Source organism: Aythya marila, assembly GCF_965140915.1.
Source record: "Aythya marila genome assembly, chromosome: 2".
Taxonomy (NCBI): domain Eukaryota; kingdom Metazoa; phylum Chordata; class Aves; order Anseriformes; family Anatidae; genus Aythya; species Aythya marila.
The window spans coordinates 41,717,446-41,736,450 of NC_139043.1; the positions used below are offsets into that span (position 1 = coordinate 41,717,446).

At 33.2% G+C, this 19,005-nt stretch overlaps 1 protein-coding gene across 14 annotated transcripts in view; it reads right to left on the minus strand.

The window, feature by feature from the left end:
• Window positions 1–19,005, minus strand: part of NEK10 (NIMA related kinase 10) — a 122,222-nt gene that overhangs the window by 89,956 nt on the left and 13,261 nt on the right. For 13 of the 14 annotated variants that reach the window (XR_014316789.1, XM_082752103.1, XM_082752098.1 and 10 more), the window contains 12 exons: window positions 18,725–18,949; window positions 18,094–18,233; window positions 16,261–16,322; window positions 15,813–15,857; window positions 14,074–14,151; window positions 11,669–11,733; window positions 10,139–10,241; window positions 9,899–10,027; window positions 9,181–9,318; window positions 8,456–8,501; window positions 7,612–7,733; window positions 7,311–7,413 (listed from right to left, as the gene is read on the minus strand). Coding sequence is in view for 13 of the 14 variants with exons in the window: in XM_082752103.1 (XP_082608229.1) it covers window positions 7,311–7,413; window positions 7,612–7,733; window positions 8,456–8,501; window positions 9,181–9,318; window positions 9,899–10,027; window positions 10,139–10,241; window positions 11,669–11,733; window positions 14,074–14,151; window positions 15,813–15,857; window positions 16,261–16,322; window positions 18,094–18,233; window positions 18,725–18,949 (1,256 nt within the window). In the remaining variant the exon portion in view is untranslated. The remainder of the gene's footprint in view (window positions 1–7,310; window positions 7,414–7,611; window positions 7,734–8,455; window positions 8,502–9,180; window positions 9,319–9,898; window positions 10,028–10,138; window positions 10,242–11,668; window positions 11,734–14,073; window positions 14,152–15,812; window positions 15,858–16,260; window positions 16,323–18,093; window positions 18,234–18,724; window positions 18,950–19,005) is intronic. The other variant, XM_082752105.1, reaches the window with a different exon arrangement.

Genomic DNA, 19,005 nt, shown 5'->3' on the forward strand with positions numbered 1-19,005 from the left:
TTTACAGTGAGATTGTTAACAGTTCAGTTCAAAATATTTCTACTCAGCAAAAAAGCTGCAGAGCAGATGAAACACAGGTAAGAAAAAATATTTTCTGTTTGCTCTTGCTCAGTGTAAGCTTCAAGGGTATGAAGAGGGGTAGGTTTCTTATTTAAAAATGGCCTTTGACAAGAACGCCAAATCTAGGTACCAAGGCCACAGACCCTTTTTCTTTGAACAAAATATTCAATGAAGGACTAGCTCTGTAGTGCTTGAAAAATATAAGTAGAAAGAACATTGAATTAACAGGATATGTAAGAGTTCTCTCTTTAGCCCTCAAGCTTGATACAACTCAGGGATTTCACTCCAGAGAGTATTAACCCTAATAGAACCAGGGATTTTTGCAATGTTGATACTTCCCTGAATTAATTTGAGTGAATCATAATAACTTCCCTTCTTTGGAGTCCTTCACATAAATTCCATGAAAAAAAAGTATTAAGTATTTTGGGCCAATAAAAACAAACAAACAAACAAAAAATAGTTTATAGTGCAGGTGAAGGAAAACCAAAATGCTAGTGGATGACATCTTTCTATGAGGAAGTCATCTTGAAGTTTTAATACCACGAGTGGAAAGATTCATCTACCTGCTCAAAGAAGACAAGCTTCTATTTCTGCCAAATAATGGCTGTTTGATCTGCATATAATATTTTAGAAAAAATATAATTTTTCTGTTTTAAACAATACCTTAAACGTTTCAGGTTCATGTGAATTACATACATTATAGTTTATATTACTAACCTAATACATGACCGTTAGTAAACTACGGGGAATGGTAGGTACACTAATCTAGCCATAACATTTTATAAAATATTCTTTTTTTTTAATAATAGCTTTTGGTGCTTTGTGTACTGGGCAACCTGAATTGATGTGATTTATTTACAGCTAATTTCTCTAATGGTTGGAAGCTTGGCATTCTTCATTGAAAATTTATATTATTTTTAATTCTGTTCAAAGACAATAAAAAACTAACAGGCTTTCACCATTAGATGGATTTTCATAAATTAAGATTAAACATGTAATTTCACCAGCAATTCAATACCAATAGATTCATTTCTCTCTGAGGTATTATTGCATTTAACTAATGTTTACACTCTGTTTTTTTCCTCTATTAACATGTGTATGAGGAGTCAAGAAAATTAAATGTGATTTTAATTTAAAAAGAAAAACAAAAATAGAAATTAGTCCAACAACCATGCAAGAGAGTCCTCAAATGGGAAGGAATATTAAACAAAATGATGCAATCATAATTTTTTAGATTCTGAAAAACCCTTCTTCACTTGGTGACATTGTGTTTAGGGTAGCAAAGTGATAATTAAGTCTTCGAAGTAAGATTGTTTCAGAAAACATTAACATGCTTGGGAAGAAGGTATGAAGGGAGATGGAACCATGAAAAAATTAGTAGGGTGACTTGACTAGTATCTTAACCTCTTACTGGGTGTCTTGAACTTTCACAATACCCAAATAACAAACTTTCTAAATATTAGCAAACTTTTTAAAGGAGCATATTAGGTACCTATATTTTTGTTGTCGTTGTTGTTGACAGAATTAGTTGTTTTCATTTGCCATTTTATTTCCCAAGATTTCACCTATACAACTGATCTTCAACAGTATAAACAAGCTGAGTTTCTCCAGATGCTACTTCTTAACAACAGCAATCTCTATTTGCATGTTTGTTGCCTTAACTTATATTTGAACCATATTTGAAAATACCATGTTTTTTCCTAAAAACAAATATGTATTCAAAGATGAAAAGCAAAGGAAAAAAAAAAAAAAAAAAAAAAAGGATGAATGGGCAATAAAATTACATATGAACTTCAGACCTATTCAGGTCAAATTTTCACTGTCCCCATTGAACAGATTCATCTTTTATCCTTAAAGGCTCAGGCTGAGACAGATTAGCTTTGCTACTCATCAGCTGGTTTGCAGCTGTAATCAAGAAAGCTTTTTTGCAACTCACTGAGTAGTATTAAGTATTTGATGTTTTCAAATGATGCAGCAATACCATTGCTAATAATTTTTCCTCTGTTTTGACATAAAATATAGAATAAGCATTTCTAGAAATTTAGAAAGACAAATAAGTCTTTTCTCCTGCTATACTGAAGCATTCTTTTATTACTAGTCATAGTAACAAGATTTCCAAGCTCAATATCCTAAAATATATTTATTTTTTATCTCAATTTACTTTCTTCAAAAGCCTGAGCAAGTGTCAGACTGCCGATATTAATAATAGAAAATCAGTATTTCTTAACTAAAATTCAGAAGTGATGATCATATATATGGGTATTCCAGTCCTATAAATTTTTAATTATCAAGACCAGTGCTTGATAACATGTATAGTACCATGAATTACAACAGGACTAGTCATACTGGTATATCTTACGCTTGATAAGAATTATTGGCATAAGTAGAACCAATTAATAGCCAAGTAAACCTGCTACACATTTAAGTTACTGTGTTACAGTGATTTGGAACATAAAGACAGAATTTTAATTTTATTTTCCATAAAAGCATATCCTAAAATCAAGATAATCTGCAATTTAATCAACAGTAGTACATAATTATTCTAGTCTTTCCCGTCAATAGAATGGGAACAGAATTCATTTCTCATCATTCCCAAATATATGCTTCTAGGTATTCTATTTTTTACCTTTCCATGTGGTAATACATGGAAATGAGACAATGTCCCATAAAGTCAGCCTACTATCTGTCAGTGTTGTGAAACCTGTAACTTCTACACTAAGAACATTAGCATTGCTCCCCATCTAGATATGAGATCTGTGGAGAGAGATGTGATTGTGCTATTAAGCCACCAATATCATCCAGAATGTTTGATTTACAGTATGAACATAAATCAAACATAATCACTTGTTTAATTTGAAAATTCCACTGAGTTTATTATGGAAGCTTTAAAAATGAAGTACTACAAGCATTTCCTTGAATCTTGGTATGAAGGGTAGCAAATGAGCTATAAAATCTACAAAAAAAAATTAGCTTTGTTCTAAGGGAATTCAAAAAGTAGTGACTGACACACAACATAAGCTAATATCACTTCACCTCATTGCCACTGCTTTTCTAGGTATGGCACAGAATCACAAGGCAACAGGTCTTCTACAGAGTGTACTAAACAACAAAATACTCTGAATTACAAAATTAACAGGTAGCTTTCTTCCAGCATCTGGCAACCATTTGAACTTTTCAAGTCTCAATTGCTTCACTGTTTTAACACATCCTGGTTGCCTGCTACAACTAGAAGTACGTCAAATGGATGATGTGGCTCAAAACTATTAGTCCGGTGCTATATGACAATCCTAGGTTTAATACAATTCCATACAGATTTTTTCTGCTGCTGTTGTATTGTGTGTACTAAACAGAAAACAGAGCACACCACACAAAAGAGCATAGAAAATCCTTCACTAATCTTGATATTGGATCTGAAAGGTGTTAAAGTGATTCCACACAGCCCTCTTGGACCATCAAGATCCAAACTTTGCTGAAACCAGATGGCACTGAGGAAAAGTGTAGTCTTCTGTTTTGTCCTACAGACAAGAAACAAACAAAACTAGGAAGCTCTAGAGAGAAATATGCTGTGCTAGGAACAAAATACTGCTGCAGTAAAATATAGCTGCAATAAAAACAGATATTTTAAATTCAGAAAACTGTAACTTTTCAACATCTTATATGGAAAGCTGAGCAAATTAAATTGAGAGCCACAGTTAATATGGGTTCAGTCTCTAAAACCCTATGCAAAGCCTATACAAAACAGCTTTTGTTTAGGTTGTGCCTGATATTCTACTTATACATGGTTTGCATATTCATTTTTGTTTGTTTTTGTTTTTCTATCAGAAATTATAAATCAGACATTCAATCTGACTAGAGTTGTACAATTTTTCATACAATATCATTCTACCAGTTTAGAATGAGCTGTTTTATGAAATTACAGGTTAGAATAATTTAATATTTATATTTTTGTCATATTTGTAGGTCAACCAATTATGATTAAATGCTATAACAACATATAAGGGATGGTAGTTCTGGCCCCTCTTACTATTAAATATATGTTAGAGATGAGACAGAACAAATGAGTAGAATGGGCAATTGCTGAGACTGTGTAACAACAGCATTCTCTACCTTCAGAAACAGAAATCTTGTACCACCACTAATATGGCTAGGATCAGATTGAAAATGAAAATCAGATGAAAATTAAAAGATTTAAAAGAGCCTGAAAAAAGATTGTGATAATGCAGATTTAATTGATGTGTAAAAGACGTCATCAGAAATGCAAAGTTACTTAATCTTCAGATTAAAATGAAGCACTTCACTGGGCTTTCTTTTCACAACTTTCATTTGTATTTTCCAAAAGTTTAAAAATAAAAATGAGAAAATAAAAATAAATAAACCTGGATAAGGATAGTGTCTGATCAATCACATTCAAAATTTAAGAGAAGGAAAATATAGTGCAGTTATACAAATTAAAAAATTCTTCCTACAATTAGCCTCAGATACTCTTTTTGCAGTAAAATCTACTGCACAGATATTCAAAGATCATATCTCAAAAAGGTTCCTCATAGCTTAATCTTACATTGCACCAGACCAGTTGCAGAGTTCTCTGCTTGCATGAGTTCTAGTGTTCAACTACCTTTCAACATAGGTCCCTGCCTGCCAAGTTCTGGCCTCCTATATTTCTTTTTTTCCACAATTTCTTTGTGCTTTTAAGACATTCAAGCATAATTCTTTAGCAGTTGTTTGTTTTTGGTTTTTGTTTGTTTGTTTGTTTTTTTGATTTGTGTGTGTAACAGCAAGATAAGAATGTCTACCACACTATGAACTACTTTTCTTTTCAAGCAATATAAACTCAGTATCTGTGTAAGAGGCCTTCATAGGATTTAGAACGAGTGGCTCAGTTCTCACATACAGGGCAGAGGGGGGAGGAGAAATTTATCTGTGCGTCCCTGAACTTTTTAAAGCAGTTTATAGCTGGGACTGCTGTATAGCCCTGCACAGTATAGAATGTATATCTCTGTCTATAGAAGCACTTTGTGCTATTTTATTGCTTACTTACTTTTTTTTTTCCTATTTTTTAACACATTTGGTTGTTTTTTTTTTTTTAAATCAAAATCCTCTGTGAATGTCTAAAACTAAGCCATAGCTAGTGTTCCATTAAAAAAAAAAAAAAAAACATATTTGAAAAATTTTAGTTACAGAGGGATAAGATGCCTTTGTTATATTGTCAGCTTTGAGGGTTTCACAGCAAAAGATTAACAAGTGTTACTATTTCCAGAAGGACTGACTGAGGAAGAGGAAAAAAATGTGCATCACTGTAAGATACAGAAGCTTCTTTTATGAAGCAAAATCATTTGGAGCATCAGAGGCTGTATCTTAAATACATAGTCATGCAACACTGGTTCACAGGTATTTCTCTAGTAAGATTAATTAAAGTTTTAAATGGTTTTAGGACTTGAAATACTACAAAAAGTGAAACTCTGTCTCTATATGATGACTGTGCAGGACTACAGTTCTGAGCAAAATATTCAGGCTCAGAGATATAAAAATAAGAGAAGACCCTCTTATTTTTAAAAACTGACATTAAATCTGTAAAGACAGATTTAAGATTTCTCAATATATGAGCATATGCTTTCATCTTTTTCTCACATTTTTTACTTTCATCTAAAACCACGAGAAATTGTTAAATAGATGATAAAAAAAAAGTCCCAAAATACTGTGAGACATAATTATCAAGCCTATAAACGGTCCACTCTTTGTCATGCATGGACTTCATGTGTTAGGTACAACACAGCATGCACCAATACAGTGCATATTTATTATAACTGGAAAGAAAGGAAATCCATCTTTCTTTCATTATGTCTGTAAAGCAAGAAGTCTCTGTAAAATTCAGAAATAATAGATAAAAGAATTTCAGCTCCCTCCGAAAATTCAATATACATTGGTAACTAAAGTACTAAATAAAGTGTTTGCTTAAATATTGCAATCGTTTTGAACCAATCACTACAGAAATGGTCAAAGCAAGTTTAATGTTTTTTTTGTTTGTTTTTCCATTTTCCTCAACACCTGTAAATCTTGATAGAATTATGCATTTCAAAGGTAATTTTTGGCATATTTAAAAATATAATTATGCTTTTATATAGGTCTAGATTGGACCAGAGCAGAGACAAAGGTGTTGAATCAAGACAAGAGTGCCCCTCAGTGGCAGCATGTTGGTATGAAATACAACTATGATATTTTACTTTAAAATAACATTCTGATTATTTATTTTCATCCTTTAGAGACAAATGTTCTGTTAAAACTACTCCTTTCAAAATTGTGTTACTATTAAGAATCAGAAGGTTTTAACACATACAGTTTAATCATTAATGAATTTAAGTAGGCTTGTTGTCAGTTATAAATACTATAGAAAGACAGATGCTAAATAAATTTGCCTATTATAGCTGAGTTTTCTGTGGTTGGGTGTGTGCATATGTCTACAGTTTCCCTTTATTTTTAAAGAAGAGAGATTGTTTTTTTGTATCACAACTTCTCATAACACTCTAATTTTTATTTGGTTCTGTGTCATAAGCAGTAAGATAGCATGCAGCAGCTCTTTGAGGATATTAACAATTACAGTATCTGCATTGCTGGTAAGCATTGCTGTATATTCCAAGTTATATTAATTAATTCAAAGAGTAAAAATTTACCATACTTCAAAGCACTATTCACATATCTACAGTTTTCAAACCCTATCCTGAAACCTCCCTGGGCTCCTTCTTTCACACTGTAGAGACTAAAGAAACACATAAAGAATATTTACTACTGCAGGCTCAGAAATATAGCATCTCACTGCAGCTGATCACAGAACAGTTGACAGGTACTAAACTGTTGCATGGTGGAACTCGAATAGAAAAAATGTTCATTTTACTTTGCATGTTCATTAGCACTGGCTATATAATCTGTTTGTCTCAATATTCTTTCTGATTTTAATAAAAGGCCTTGAAGCATAACTACAGTTTAATTTTTTTAGGGCTAAATCATCTCCTCTGTCATATTTGACATAACAGCTGCAACAAACATAGTCATGGTTGATGATACCTGGCAGCAATGATCACAAAATCTGCAGTAGCAATTATTTTACACAACAGTATAATAAATACAATAATTTACTAGCTTCCAATTATGGTGGCCAACACCTCAGTATCTGAAACCTTCTGTGAGTTTCAGTAAAGAAATTCTACTCGCTTTCATCATGGGAAATTCTCTTCAAGTAAAGGAGTTTTACTTACTAATTGTAACTTTGTCTTTATCCCCCAGCATGACATTGTTTGGAGTGAGATCTCGATGAACAATCCTTTTCTCTTTATGCAGATAACGAAGAGCTAGGCAAAGCTTAAAAACAAACAGAAAGTGCCTTACAAAGATTCTTAACTGCAATCTAAGTAAAGGCACATAAAATTATGCTCATATCTGGTATTAGTGCTTGATATAATAAGCATTACTTTGCTTTTTATTAGCCTAACAAACATAAATGGTGCTAATAACTACATGCCGAAAAGTATTGATGAAAAAAAAAATGTACAGCCTTACTTGGATAAATATATGCCATATTCTTTCTTCTGTAAACCGTTGTTGCTTTTCCTTCAAAGAGTGAAAATGTTCTCCCAATGGCACCCCATCTATGAGCTCCATGACTATGTACAACTTGTCATCTACAAAAAAGAAAATTCAATAATAATAAATACACGTATACAGAAGGCATTTGAAAATTGAGTATTTGAGGTTAAAATACATTTTTACGCAGTTGTGGTTTGTTGTGTGTTTTTTTTTTTGTTTTGTTTTGTTTTGTTTGTTTTTTTTTTTTGGGGGGGGAGGGAGTTGTTTGGTTGGTTTTGTTTTTTACAGACAAATACATTTTATTATTATTTCTACTCCTTGTTTTACAATTTTTCCTCTATATCCATTTATACCACAGCAACTATAAGGAATTCACTGCCTGCTAATCACTCAGTAGGAAGTAGGTAGCTAGCTCTTTAAAAAAAAAATATATATATATAATATATATATATTCAAAAAAAAAAAAAAGACAATATGGCTAAGCAGTTTGTATCACTCATTCTACTGTATCTTTTATCCCTACTTAATATTCCATCTGCAAATTTGGGCTCCTTAGCTCTCTATAGAATGAAAATGATACTTTCTGCATGTTTAGACTACATGTAGTTTTACTGATAGATAAACACATTTAAATAATATTTCTCATCTTTTTTTCAATCTTAAAGTAATATAAGCCTGTCTGAACCACAGCCGTTCTTGAAGAAAATGTTACCATTTACTTTTCAAATTTGACACACTCCAAGTTGTAAGTACTTCTATTATGTATTTCTATTTCTTCATTATGTATAATACTGTAATTCTCTACTTTTATACTTACTTTCCAAGAAGGTTCTGTAATAGCGAACCACATTTGGATGATAAAGCTACAACGAGGAAAAAAAAAATAGATCTTTAGAATACTTAGACTGATGGCACAGTATTTATGTTTACACAATGGAAGGAAGAATTCCACAAGAATTCCACAAACTTGCTTATGATCTCCACTGCAATGCTATCCCCAACACTTCGTTGCAAAGAAAACATCAAAGTGTTGCAGATTACCAGAGAAAACAGATTTAAAGAAAAAAAGAAAAAAAAAAAAAAAAAGCATTATTCATACCCCTCTCTCCTGTTAATGATTGGAACAGAATAAAGGAAGTTTGAAAACAGACAATTACACCTACATTAAAGTATTGACTTTCATAGTTTAAGAACACTAATGATTGGTCTGTTCTGTTGTATTATTATTAATTTACAATTATAAAAACAACCATCTTCTCAACATATTTTAAATCCAAGAATTCATTTACAGAATTCCTGAGAAAAGTTCATACGCTACCAACAAGAAAAAAGTAAGAATCTTCAATAACAAACATTTGCACTGCTGCTAACACTGCAGCAAGAACTTTTGCAATTTTGACAACATTCAGCTGAAAGGGACAAATACAGTACTGATCAGATAGAAGCAGTAACAGCAGGTGGAAGCCCTGCTACAAGAGAACTCACAATATTAATTCTAATAGCAGAATGCCCATACATGAAACTGGAGTCCATGAGACTTACCTGCTCTTTGATGATAGTTAATTCAGAGACAATGTTCTTTACACTGCTGTCTCTGGCTTTTTTGTCTTTTCCAAATGCTGGATTGTGTAAATTGACTTCTTTCATTGCCAGAAGATTTTGACCATTATGTTTTCTAACCTATAAAAAAGTTAAAATCCCCGTAAAAATTGTATAGGATGGGAACTGAAAGGACATTATTATGGCTACCATATTAGTTAACTGAGTCCAAATACACCTTACAAAAGTTAGTCATAGCTTTTTTTTCTGCGCATATGATATGTATGCATACTTGATGTGATTAGCCAAAATAACTGCCTCACAATGAAGGTTACCATTAAACTGGTGAACTTGGCATTGTGTTTGAAGGAACATTAACAGCGCACAATGTTCCTTTCCAAATAAAATATACTTGAACTTCTGTGGCTTTACACAGATTTGTTAGCAATATGCAGATATGCTGTTTGTGGGAAGGAATTAATAAGAAGTAAAACTATTCAACCAAAGAAATATACTAGTCAATCTTACAAGAGGTGACAAAACAAAAGCACAGTAAATGCTAAAAGGAGAAACATTTGTTAGCAAGAAGCCCAGATAATGGTACCTTCTGGTACCTTCATTCTCTTAATGAAATCCAAAGGAAGTTAGTGCCTAAAACTGGTATTAAACCTTCTTTGTTACAGTTCCTCTCAAGCCTGTAAACTAATACCAAAAAGTTTACCTTATATACACTTCCAAAAGCTCCACTGCCAAGGTGCTCTAAAATTGCATAGTTGCCTATATGTCTTGCAGGCGCTTTATTCTGATTGATGCTCTCAATGCTTTCAGCAATTTGCTTCAATTCATCCTCCTGATTATAAATTAAGTGACAAATAAGTAAATACAAAATATTTCATGCCTTTCTTGTGCTAAGAATGTGCAAAGAATACAGCTTCTTAAAACTATGAAGCTTTATACTTACCTTTAATAAATTCAGCTTTGATACCAGCTCTTCATAAGCACTAATATCACGCACATAATGTCCAATATCAATGAAGATTTCAAACAATTCAGTCGGAAAAAGTCTGCAAAGGTTTAACATTTTGATATATTTAGAAAGTATTCATAATAGATTGTGATCTACAGAAATTCAGTGTTTATTATTAATTCTTACTTTAGAACTTTCTAAATAATACACTTATTCTTGACTAACGTATTGTTCTAACTCATTACATATATAGGCACCAAAAGACTTTTCAAAAGTTAGACTTGAGTCTCCATGTGTCAGGTATTAACATAAATGCCAGTTCTCCAAAGTGTAAGCCTCTTTAAAGTCAATGTACTTCCTGAATTTCCAGTCTTTTTCATAGTTTTTCTTATAGTATATTACATTATGCTTGTAGTCACCTTATCTGAGTTTCTTCTTGTAATGCATTAAGTGGTAGGATTAACATTTGTCTGCATTTAAAGAATCACAACACCCATCTCAAAATGTTTATCCCAGGAAGTCTAGCCTAAAAGATGGAAGGGACTGAGAACAGCAGAAAGGCCACATTGAAGCTAACAGATACAATATGATATTTGATTAGTGACATGCTTAACTGGAGGTCAGTTTCTTTTTAAAGTTCTGACAAAAATGAAAATATGGAAAACTAAGATGTTTAAAAAAAAAAAAAAAAAGAAAGAAAGAAAGACAGCAAAGCAGGCCAGATTTATCACTTTCCATGCTTGACACCAGCCAGCAATATTCATTAGAAACTGGGGCCATTCTCCAGTACAAAATCCACCTTTTTAAAAGTAAAAATGAGATAAAATTTATATTTAGAATTTTAGGAATTTATGATACAGAATAAAGTCATATAGAAATACTACTATCATGCAGACCTTATAGGCAATATGATTACTATCCTAATAAATTAAACTATCCCACAAATTAAACTGTTAAGTTTTACACAGCCTTTGTAGTCTACCTGAAGAAACTGTCACCACCAGTAAAAATAGGTAATTGATGAAAGGCCTTTTCCCCTTACTGGCCCAAACCTTTTTGTAATGCTCCTAAGTAAGCTGGCTTGATGCAAAGTTATTCACAAGTGAAGGAACAGATGACTGAGCAGAGGAAAAAATTAGTTTTCCCAGTTACTTGCTACTACTCAGGGCTGTAACTTGCATCTGATAATCTTCAGATATACATGTAAGTACAGTTTATCTCCGACAGTATAAAATCTGTCTAGAACAAATTTTAAACAATCATTCATGGAGGAGGAGGAAGTCCCTACTGAGCTAGGTTCTCTGGCAAGCATAACAAAAGTCTCTACTGAACATCTAGACCTTGTAGGCTGGCACTGATGCAATGCAGGAAAGTTTATCTGTGGCTGCAGACTGAACAAAAGTTGTCTGTTACTTATTATTTATGCTGAAAATAAAAACATTTAAAAATAACATCTTTCTGATTGGAATGACAACTGCTGAAAGCTATCCTAATGGAGTTGCAGAAAACATTTTGTTAACATACCTTTTAAAGATATGTCGATTTCTTTCCATACTGAAGAGAAATCTCAAGGCTCTGAAAGCATAACACTACAGTAGGAAAAATACTAAAATTAATGACAAATCTAAACACAAATGGAAAAAACAATGGTAAACATCAAGGTTGCCCAACATGTCAGTAAGCTCTGTACTTATATGACTAGGTAGATTACATTATTAACCTGATAATGAAGGGAGTAAAAATGTATTTTTAGGCACTTCCTGTACTAGGTAGGACTATATAAGAAAAAGGGAGGAAGGGAAGGAAAGAGGGAGGGAGGAAAAGTAGATAACTATAGCTATAGTACACACTGAAAAGCATGTAAGTCATCATCTTTTCATCTGCAGATAGTTCAAGACTTGAGAGTTGCTTTCTTCTCCAATGGTAAACAAATTTAAAAAAAAAAAAAAAAAAGTAAATGTAATCAATGTTTTTGAAATGATATAGTAGAATCAGCATTTGACTTTTTTTTTTTTCTGAAAAATGCAGTATAGAACACCAGAAGTTCTAACATGGGGCCAAAAAAAAAAAAAAAAAAAAAAAAAAAGAGAGAGAGAGAATGTTCATTTTTTATTTTATTTTTTTTCTATAAAGTACATTTACATTACAGAAATCTTTACATACCACAGTTTCTACATAATCTCTACTCAACAAAGTTTATTTGTAACACATCCACTGATAGGTAGTTAATATGTAACTTTTATGTAAGCTTTTATGTAACACATCTTGAATTCTTTCTATCAAGAGTCATTTACTGCACCTGCTACACAATATGGCTGACCAAACAAAGATGGCTATGAAGTAAACCAAAGGAAAATAAGGTATTGAAACAGTGCAAATAAGTAAATGCTTCTAACAATTTAGAATTACTCTATTGTATCAGTGACTAAAATGCTACTACAGTTCATTTTGTTAATCCCTGTTTTGATGATGGTAACTGTATCTTAGTGATAACTGCAGAACTAATCCGTATGTTAAGAACACATTTTCCAATATTTTGAAAATGCATTAAATTAAGAAAATAGTGGCCAAATATTACTTGAATGGAAATTTTGCAGAAAATAAACAGATTGTTAATGCTACTAAGAAGCTGTCTCTTTTACAGGACAATGTTTCTTTTCAGTCCAAAATAAACTCCCTATCACACAAGAAGGATTGTGGGTTGCTATGTCTAATATTCCACTAAGAATCATACTCAGAACTTAGCTACACAAAATAACCCAGACCAGCTGAGCCGTAAATGTTACCTTGAAAGGTTTTTATTTTAGAGACTGTACATAGATTTTATTTTAGAAAGCCCACCAGTGAAGGGATACCATGAAACTACATTAATAATAAGTGGGCATTTAAAATGGCAGTAGTATTTGTATTTCTTCCATTAGTATTCTGAGATTAAATATTAATATTTGTGATATGCCTCAGCTAAGGCATGCTGATTTTTATACATGGTACTTATGCAGAATCAATGATTGATACTACAGCCACAACTGACGTGAAGGAATGAAATCACTAAGGTAACAAGTAGAAATAAGCTGAAAATGTAATCATTGAAAGCACAGAAAATGGAGCAGTAAAGAACTACACTGCACTGTCAGAATCTTAGAAAAATGCCTATGAAATTCATAAAGGGTATTCCAATAGCTACAACTGTAATGCATAGCAGTAACAATGATAAAGGCCTTACAGACAGCAATTCAGCTGTGGTAAGGATCTCATACTTGTCCACAGAAGAGAAGCACCAGTTGTGTCACAAACATCCCTGAACCACAGACCACTACTTTATTAAAGCTTAGAAAGACACCCATTTCACAAAGGCTGGAAAAGAGCCATCAGATAATTAATAACTGCTGATAAATTTCAGCCTAATTTATTTTATTTATATTTATAAACATTTATAAATAATGATATAAAATATAATTATTAAAATAATTAATTTTATTTAACACCCACCATAAGATGCTCCAGAAATAAACAGATATTAGTACGACATCAAGCTTTCATCAAGTTTCAGTGAGAGCAATGAATAAAAAAAGATCTGATGTTGGGCAGCCTGAAGTAGTCCTATCACTGGAAAAATACTCATTTTCCTTTACACTATATGAGGTGCAAGAAACAAGGTAGATCAGAACAGAGCACCTTAAATTGAATCAGCAGTTCAGCTTTTACTTCTTGGGCCATTTGTTACTCCTGTTTTTGTTTGGTTGGTTGGCTGTTGTGTTTTTTTTGTTTGGTTGTTTTTTTTTTTTTAATTATTATTTGTTTGTTTTGTTTTGTTTGATTTTTTTTCCTTCCTCAAGTAAGATATTTACTTTAAAATAAATTTTAAAACCATGAAAATTCTCAGGAACTGCTTTGGACTTTCAATATGCAATTATAATAAAGGCAGTTACCTGCAATAAATTAGCTTTTTCAGCATTCCTTTCTTTGTTTGGTAAAATAAGCTTTGCTATTGTATATATCCCATTTGCCTGGAACAGAGAAAGGTCAACATTAATAGCATTCCTTTGCACAGAAACCACAAATAAAAACATTGCTACTTCAGATAAATCAGAATCTAATACAAATTTCCAAGTTCTCAACCTCCTGAATTATAAACTGAAATAGCTTAAATATACATAATGAAATCATCTTTACATTCAAACAGATACTACAAGGTGAGCTTGCAATAAATATCATAAACTAGAGAGACACCAGAAGTGGTAGCCTGAGTCTGTGCCTTTGGTGGGATTTTGTGAAACCCATACTGTGTTTCAGTTTCCATTTCCCTGTAACCATGCTTTTGTCCTCCACTAACATATTATGTCCATCACATTGGTTTGAGAGATGGGCACTAGTGGATTTAGTTGCAGTACAGCTCCCAGTTACCTCATAAGCTCCCTACTGGGGATTACTCTTCTCTCTAGCAGACTTGAAGGGAATGTGTGTCAGCTCTGCAGATGTTCTGCTGCAGTTCATGACACATTTTCTTCAACTGTTCATGAAGGCTGGATTTAACCTAAAATTTTAGCCAGTGAAATAGAGACATTGAGTCATAAACATGTTCTGGCCTGCAGGCTGCTACCAAGGCTGTAAGTTCAGACAAAGACAAAGGATGGACAGAAAGAGGGCAGCTACAGCAGAAGCAAACGGTTCTGAACAGCCTGAACCAGATATCCTTTGCTACTGATAAAAACCTTTAGAGGGTATTTAGCTTTACTTTCTATACAAGTTTCAGCACATAACTAAAAGTGCTGCAACTCTTCTCCCTCTATCTATTTTTAAACTAAGTTTCTTCGTCTTGTTCACTGTACAACACTAAATTACAATAGCACAGAGAAAGAAGTAGGATTGAAAATGAAAGAGACTGCTGTAGTGTAGAAATCTGTTAAAATGAACACGCTTGAAGCTTTGGCCTGATTTGAAAGGGGGACATTGGCTGATATTTTGACAGAGGGAGACATCATTGCCTTTAAACAGAATGAGTGGGGGAAGAAGCTAAACTTGAAACATCTTATTTCCAGCTTGTACATTGTCCCATCAATTTTCAGCAATTTTAACTGACACCACAGTTATCATGCACTGCTGGAGCAACACTGAAAAAAACTACTCTATGTTAAAATCAACCTTTTGTTTCCTAAGTCCCCCAGGTGTTGCACTGTTTTCAAAATATATCTAACTTAATAAGTGATGTTTTACTTTGATGAAATCAGACTCAGCATTAAACATATGAAGTTATGTTGTTCAGATAAAAAGACAAATTTTGTTTACCTTGAATTTCAGTGCTTAAGATACAAAGAAAAAAAAAAAAAACAAAACTAGACTTCCATTCTTTTCTGCCTGAACAACAGTTTTTGAAATGTATACAAATGTCTTTACCTAAATACCTTCTTTATCATAATTAAGATAACTCTGTTTTCTAAATTCCTTTTAAGAATAACTTCGGCTGGGTTTTAAAATAAAATGAGAGCTTTGATCACTGACAACATATAGGGTATAAAAGTTGGATATGGATTTTAGCTGATATTATTGTCCTAAGCATTGATGTCTTTTGCTATTCATGCAATACATAGCAGGGATTTTTAAGAACAGTTTTCAAATCCATAAGTCCCAACTGAAATATTACATTTTAAAATGTAGTTTAGAAACACACCCCTGGGGATGGAATGCCAGGAAGCCATCTCAGAAATATCAGACTCTGAGGAAAAGGGAAATTGTTTGTGAAACAACAACACAACAACATTAAGCTGCACAGTTTGAAACTAAGAATTTGTTTTTCTTAGTTAATTCCATGATGACACTTACTACTATTCTGTTATGAATACAGCAAAAGCATGGCAAGAGATGCCAACCAAAATATACACTAAGTAAAGCTGTTTATTATCCCAAACAGCTAGATACATACGTTGATATCTTTGTCCTTATTTGTTTGTAAATGTATACAGATGCTGTTATATAAAATGTATATGAAAGTTATATAAAGGCATATTGTCCAATCCCTTTAAATTGCATTTGGCTTGTTAATTAGTAGTGACCAGTAAGAACAAATAAGTAAAATTATAAACCACAATGCCTTACTTAACTTAATAAAGTCTACCTACCTGTACTACTTGGTAAGCGTTTGTATCATTGAGCACCAGTTCAGTAATCGCAGCACAACAAGCTAGGACAAAAATTCAGATGTAACATTTAGGGCCAAATTCATAAAGAAATTCAGATGGCATGGTGAATTAACCTTGCCTAAGGGCCAAATGCACACCCCACCACTCATTCACTCCCCTTCTTCAACAGGTGGGGAAAAATAGGATAGAAAAGCTCATGGGTGAAGATAAAGAACTGGAAATAGCTCACCATTTATCATTACAGGCAAAATAGACTTAACTTATGGAAAAAAATAATTTAACTTATTGCCAATTAGAATAGATTAGGATAGTGAGAAACAAAGATTAAAAATTAAAACACCTTCCCTCCCTCCCTCCCCCCCCCCCCACCTCCTCCTTTTTTTTCCCCAAAAGCATCTTCATTCCTTTATTCCCAGCTCATCTACCCCATGCCCCAGCAGTGGGGGGGGATGTGGGAGGGTGGCAGATGAGTGTTACAGTCAGTAGCTAACAGTTCCTATCTGCTGCTCCTTCCTCTTCATACTTTTCCTCTGCTCTAGCACGGGTCCTCTGCACAGGATGCAGTGTGAATACCTGCTCTGCCATGGAGCTTCCAATGGGCTGCAGGGGAATCTCTGCTCCAGTGCCTAGAGCACCTCTTTCTCCTCCTTTTATGACCTTGGTGTTCACACTGCTGTTTCTCCTTTTTCTTCTCCTCCTCTGCTCACTCAGCATTTTTGCCCTTTCTTTAACACATTTTCACAGGCACACCACCAACTTTGCTGATGGGTTCAATTTTGGCCAACGATGAGTCTGCTGTGGAGCCCCCTGGAAACAGCTATGTCCAGCACAGGCTGACTCCTACCTCCCAGAGGCCACCCTTGCAGGCGTTCCACTACCAAAACCTTGAAACCTACAACCAGTACCCAAGAGATAAAAATATAGATAGGTACACCCATCATAACTAGAAGTCTTCTGTAAATTCAGTGCTTACGTACAACTGTTTTACCTAGGGGTCCTTAAAGAAAGCAGAAGTAACCCAAATATATGCTCCATTCAGGTAGTGCTTTTGGTAAGGCACTACAGTCTTTATGGATGTGAGAACTGCTAATGTAATTCATTTCACATTACTAGCTCCTCAAAGGTAACAGTAATAAAGCATTCAAAAGGTCCCTTCCAACACAAACCATTCTATGAGTCTGTGATTATGCTACATCTTTCAGGAATATTCTTCTCATGTAATCCTAGTAAGGATAGTTTCCACGGTCCTTCTGTAATCACTAGAAAAACGTGATCCTTCAGAAGACATTTCAGAGCAGAGACTTGATGTGATATTTGATATTAAAAAAACCTCCTCTAAAAGGGACTCTCTCCAGAGCTACTGAATGATCCTCACCTGACTGTATTCATCTAAAGACAATCTTAGAAATAACACTCTGATATTTCCACTATAATGAATTTATGACTGATCTATCATAATAAGTTTGAACAGAGGGAACAATGTGATCAAATAAAACTAATCTCAAGCTAAAAATAAAATCTTTTAAAATTGAGACATTTATACAGGTGGAAGAAATATATGATTCCCATGTACATAATATTTTATCCTTTGTTTCTTTCTAAAAAAAAAAAAAAAAAAAAGTGTGCTTTTGAACATATGTACTGGTACTGCACATTTAGAAATTAACACAGATTGACTTTGTGCTACCCTTCCAGGTGGGAGTATACACACTAGCAGGTAAAAATGTTTATAATTTAATTTTGAAATATTTTGAATCCCTTTTTACAGATGTAAGTGAACACATGACTGAGGATTACACCTTGTGAACAAACCTGCTTGAAGGGAGAAAGTATTTTCTTGTATCTCATCAGAACTCAAATCATCTGACAAATGAAGATGTTGGATTCTGCCTGCTGCATTTGCACTAGATAAACTTCCAACTGAAGAGCGATCAGAAACAAGATTTCTTTCCCTGAAAGAATTAAATTGCAATATAAAAATGTCTTAACACATCTTTGTTAGCCATTTCTGAAGTTCTGAAAAAGTCTTTTTTTCACTACATTAATAATGTTAATTGTTAATTATTAATTGTTAATACAATTTGAAAAAGCAAAGAAGCCTTTAAACAAAAAATCCCTTTAATGCATTCATTATTTACATTCACCATTTTAGTTCAATAAATAGGTGTCTAATTATAAGGAAACTAAGTAAGCATTAATAACATTTATAATCTATTCATACCAATATATACACTGAAAATATGAAAAACTCTAAGAGAACAATGCATAGTTGAAAAAAATACTGCTTATTCATTATGTTTTAAATAGTGTTTTAATTTTTATAGACATCATACACAGCTGAACAAAACAAAGATTCTATTTGATAAAATGGAGTCTAGTAACATAACTTAAAATATGAAACAGTCTCACATAAGTGACAGGATGCTCAGGAACGAAAACCTACCCCTGTAGTATATGAAGGAGCTGCTTGATTCCACCCCAAACACGGATTTCCGCACTAGTCTCAGGGTCTTCACAAACCTGAACCAGAATCCAAACTACACTCCATAGAAGCTTAATATGATCAGAATGGAGTAAACTGAGCAAAACTGGAATTCCTTCATACATTTTTACTTGTTCTTTGACCTGTGACTCCGCACATAGGAGACGTAACAACTCTGCTGTTAGCCTGAAAAAATCAGTAAGGGATTTAAACAATATTTTCATCATTAATTTTTATTGCCT